This window comes from Myotis brandtii, unplaced genomic scaffold, assembly GCF_000412655.1.
Source record: "Myotis brandtii unplaced genomic scaffold, ASM41265v1 scaffold655, whole genome shotgun sequence".
NCBI lineage: Eukaryota > Metazoa > Chordata > Mammalia > Chiroptera > Vespertilionidae > Myotis > Myotis brandtii.
In genome coordinates, this window is record NW_005370542.1 from 633,567 (window position 1) to 637,577 (window position 4,011).

At 54.9% G+C, this 4,011-nt stretch overlaps 1 protein-coding gene across 1 annotated transcript in view; it reads right to left on the reverse strand.

Annotated features, from left to right (window-relative positions):
- Positions 1 to 204: 204 nt before the first annotated feature.
- GPR143 (G protein-coupled receptor 143) overlaps positions 205 to 4,011 on the reverse strand; it is a 9,104-nt gene continuing 5,297 nt past the window's right edge. The window contains exons 6-8 of the mRNA XM_005880805.2: positions 2,283 to 2,400; positions 1,026 to 1,269; positions 205 to 394 (exon numbers count right to left, since the gene is read on the reverse strand). Of these exons, the coding sequence (XP_005880867.1) occupies positions 300 to 394; positions 1,026 to 1,269; positions 2,283 to 2,400 (457 nt within the window). The 3' untranslated portion in view covers positions 205 to 299. The remainder of the gene's footprint in view (positions 395 to 1,025; positions 1,270 to 2,282; positions 2,401 to 4,011) is intronic.

The following is a 4,011-nucleotide window of genomic DNA, read 5'->3' on the forward strand; positions in this document are numbered from 1 at the left end:
GACAAACGAAGGGAAAGAGGCGGCGCCCCTGACTAAACAGTCAGGTAATGCGTGTTGTACATATTCCTGTGGCACAGAGGTCAGAAATCACTGGCCTACAAGGCACTCTTCCATTCCCAAGGGCACGCACGTCAGTCGGTTCTCTTTTCACAAAGAGGACCCTCGGGAAGATGCTCTGACATGGTGATGAGAGTGAGCCTGGGGGGAGGGACACCTTGACAGAGGCGCTGGGAAGGTGAGAACACTTCTGAGGAACAAGGGCTGTAGAGTCGGAGGATGGGGGGCGGGCCCCTTCTCTCTCACAGGTCTCCCTGGATTTTGGGAACACCTTCAACCTCGTTCGCCTGGCGGGACCCGCTTGCAATATGGATTTCGATTGTGCTGGCATCGGACCCTGGAGAGGAAAAGAGAGAAGGCTGTGATGGTGTCGTGTCCTGGGAGGCACAGTGCGTGTGGGTGGCTGCCTGGCCGCCTGCGCTCAACTCCAGGAGGTGCCCCACGAGAGGGAGACCCCCTTCTGTCAAACTCAGACACCTCCGAGTGGTCCTTTCATGGATGATGCCACGTGGTTTGGGGGGAGAGCAGTGGGTTATCAGTAGAATGAAAGCAAAGGTCCTGCCCTAGCCGGTGTGGCTCAGTGGATAGAGCGTTGGCCTGCGGACTGAAGGGTCCCAGATTTGATTCCGGTCAAGGGCACATGTCTAGGTTGTGGGCTCCATCCCCAGTAGGGGGCGTGCAGGAGGCAGCTGATCCATGATTCTCTCATCATTGGTGTTTCTCTCTCTCCCTCCCCCTTCCTCTCTGAAATCACAAATATGTATTTTTAAATGCTGAAAGGAGAGGCAGATGAGCAACTACAAGACTGGCACCAGTGTGGGGCACTGTGATGCTCCATGTACACCCCGACGGGCGTGAGGGAGGTGACAGCCACCACCTCCACCCCACCTCACCTCACCTTGGTTGCTGACGAGCCTTGGGGGAGCCCTGGACCCCGCAGCTCGCCTGCCTCGCAGCCGGGGCCTCACCTCCAGACAGCATGCTCAGGGCCTCGTCCGACGTGTGCCCGCCCACACGTGCCACCTTCCTGGAAGCGGGGCTGTCACCAGGCGTGCAGCGGCCCTGGTGGGCGGGGCAGGCCCGCTCGGCGGCCGAGCTGGTCATGGGCTCCCACTGGATCTCCTTCCTGGGAGACTGCAAGTCCAGGCGGCATCCGGTCCAGCCGTAGAAGGCCAGCGACAAGAGGAACCCTTGGGCGGGATTCAGTATGCCCTGGAGGGGACAGGGAGACCGCGGTGAGGTGAGCGCGGGCAGCAGGCGGCGCGCCCCTGCTGGCCTCGCCTGCAGTGTCCGAGCGGGTTGATGTCGCAGGCTCCTGAGGCCACCGCAGGCAGGGAACCGGTCCTCGCTTCTGAGCGGTACCCACACAAGACCTGAGCCAAGGCACCAAGCCACTGGCAGGCACAGCCCGGGGGAGGCAGGAGCGCTGGTCTTGCTTCCAAGTCCTTGCCAATCAGATTTCCTCCGATTTTGAAGCGCCATCAAAATCAGGTCTGTGTGGGACATGGTGTATTTTTCCACCGAGAGCTCCTGTTTGTATTTTTTAAAATATTTTTATGGATTTCAGAGAGGAAGGGAGAGGGAGAGAGAGAAACATCAATGATGAGAGAGAATCATGGGTCGGCTGCCTCCTGCATGCCCCACTGGGGATGGAGCCTGCAACCTGGGCATGTGCCCTGACCAGGAATCCAATCGTGACCTCCTGGTTCATAGGTTGATGCTCAACCCCTGAGCCACATGCCCGGCCCATGTTTGTGTCTTTATTATAAACGCATGTGCTTCCACCTGACCATCGCGTGTATTTCTAGCCAATATATTTTGATATGTGTTATTATGTAGCTGTATTTAGTATAATTTTTTACGTTTATATATATATTTTTAATCCTTACCAGAGGATATTTTTTCCATTGATTTCCAGAGAGAGCGGAAGGAAAGAAATATCGACATGAGAGAGACACACTGAGCCAAACCGGCCAGGGCTACATTTATAATCTTTTAAAACGTATTTTTACATTCATTTCAGAGAGAGGAAGAGAGAGAGAAACATCAAGGAGAGAGAAACAGGGACAGGCTGCCTCCTGCACACCCCCTCCTGGGCATGTGCCCTGAGCGAGAATGGAACCCGAATCTTTCGGTGCAGGGATGACGCTCAACCAACCGAGTCACATGGGCCAGGGCTGGGTTTTATTTTGCAAGAGGAAAATTTACAATCAGGATTGACCTACCATAATAAACCACGTGGTCTTGGCCGCATTTCTGACATATTTCAAAGCGCCTCCGTTGATGTCCGGTTGCATCTCCAGATAGAAGAGAAGGCTTTCATTGATGATGTTCGACAACCAACTGTGAGAAAGACAATGGCCCAGCTGGGTGAGGATATCAGCCGCAGAGGGCGTGGTTACACGCTAGGGCAGGGGGCGTGTCTCCCTAGAGCTCACAGTTGCAAGCACTGCCCCCACGCCATCAGAATTTGACCCACAGCTGCTTCCCCGTCCCACGCAGAGACAGACAAATCCTCCATCAAATAACCCCGAAGTCGGTCTTTGTTCAAAGCGTGACATATGGTTTGGACCGAGACCAAAGCAAACCTTATCTGACATTTGATGTTCAGATGTTTTGTTTGTTTGTTTTTTTAATCCTCACCCGAGGATATTTTTCCATTGATTTTCAGAGAGAGTGAAAGAGAGAGGGAAGACAGAGACAAGCATCCAGGAGACTGAAACACATCGATTGGTTGCTTCCTGCACGAGCCCCGACCAGGGCCTGGGCCAAGGAGGAGCCGGCAACCCAGGTACATGCCCTTGACCGGAATGGAACCTGGGGCCCTCTGGTCCGCAGGCCGACGCTCTATCCACTGGGCCACACGGGCTAGGGCTGATGTCCGAATGTTTTGATGTGATTGTTGGGAGGCAGTGAGACGGGCAAGGCCAGCTCGTGAGGCTTTAAGAGAAATAATGACGCCTCCCCTCGCAGTGCCCGAGCCTCCTGGCATCACATGAGTGGCCACGCCCACAAAGGCAGGCCCGCCTGGGATACGTTGCTTTGCGGCAGCTAAGGGTTTTCTGATTGTAACCTGCTGCCGTGCATGGGGCACAGGTCTATCTCTCTCTCTCTCTCTTTTTTTTTTTTTTAATACATTTTTATTGATTTCAGAGAGGAAGGGAGAGGGAGAGAGAGAAACATCAATGATAAGAGAGAATCATGGATCGGCTGCCTCCTGCACACCCCCTATGAGGGATCGAGCCTGCAACCCGGGCATGTGCCCTTGACCGGAATCAAACCCGTGACTCTTCAGTCCACAGGCTGATGCTCTATCCACTGAGCCACACCAGCCAGGGCAACACAGGTCTATTTCAAAGCGTCCACGTTGGGCAGAAGGCCTGCGGTGGGGAAACCGAGGAGAGAGAAATTGCTTTCTACCCTTCCGGCCTGAGCTCTGACGCGTCCCACCAAAGCTGTGCCCTCGCCCTTGGAGCTTCTTAGATACAGGCATCTGGTGCCAAGACTGACACGAGTGGGTGGACTGAGAAGGCGTGGCCCATGCTGTGTTTCCATGGTAACCTGGCAGGGGGCACCCGGATGCTGGGGCTGGGATTGTGAAGCCGGGGTTGTGTTCTAAGGGCTTCCCGTCCCATCTCCGTGGATCTGACTCTTTGCAGAGGCTGAGGGGCTGTGGACTTGCCTTCTGTCCTGCGTGCATTTCCTCAAAGGGCCGCTAGCCCAGAGCCAAAGGTATCCTCTCCAAAGACTCCTCCCTTGGGCCCTGGCTGGTGTGGCTCAGTGGATAGAGGGGCGGCCTGCGGACTGAAGGGTCCAGGATTTGTTCTGGTCAAGAGCATATGCCTGGGTTGTGGGCTCCTCCCCAGTAGGGGGCGTGCAGGAGGCAATCAATGATTCTCTCTCATCATTGATGTTTCTATCTCTCTCCCTCTCCCTTCCTCTGAAATCAATAAA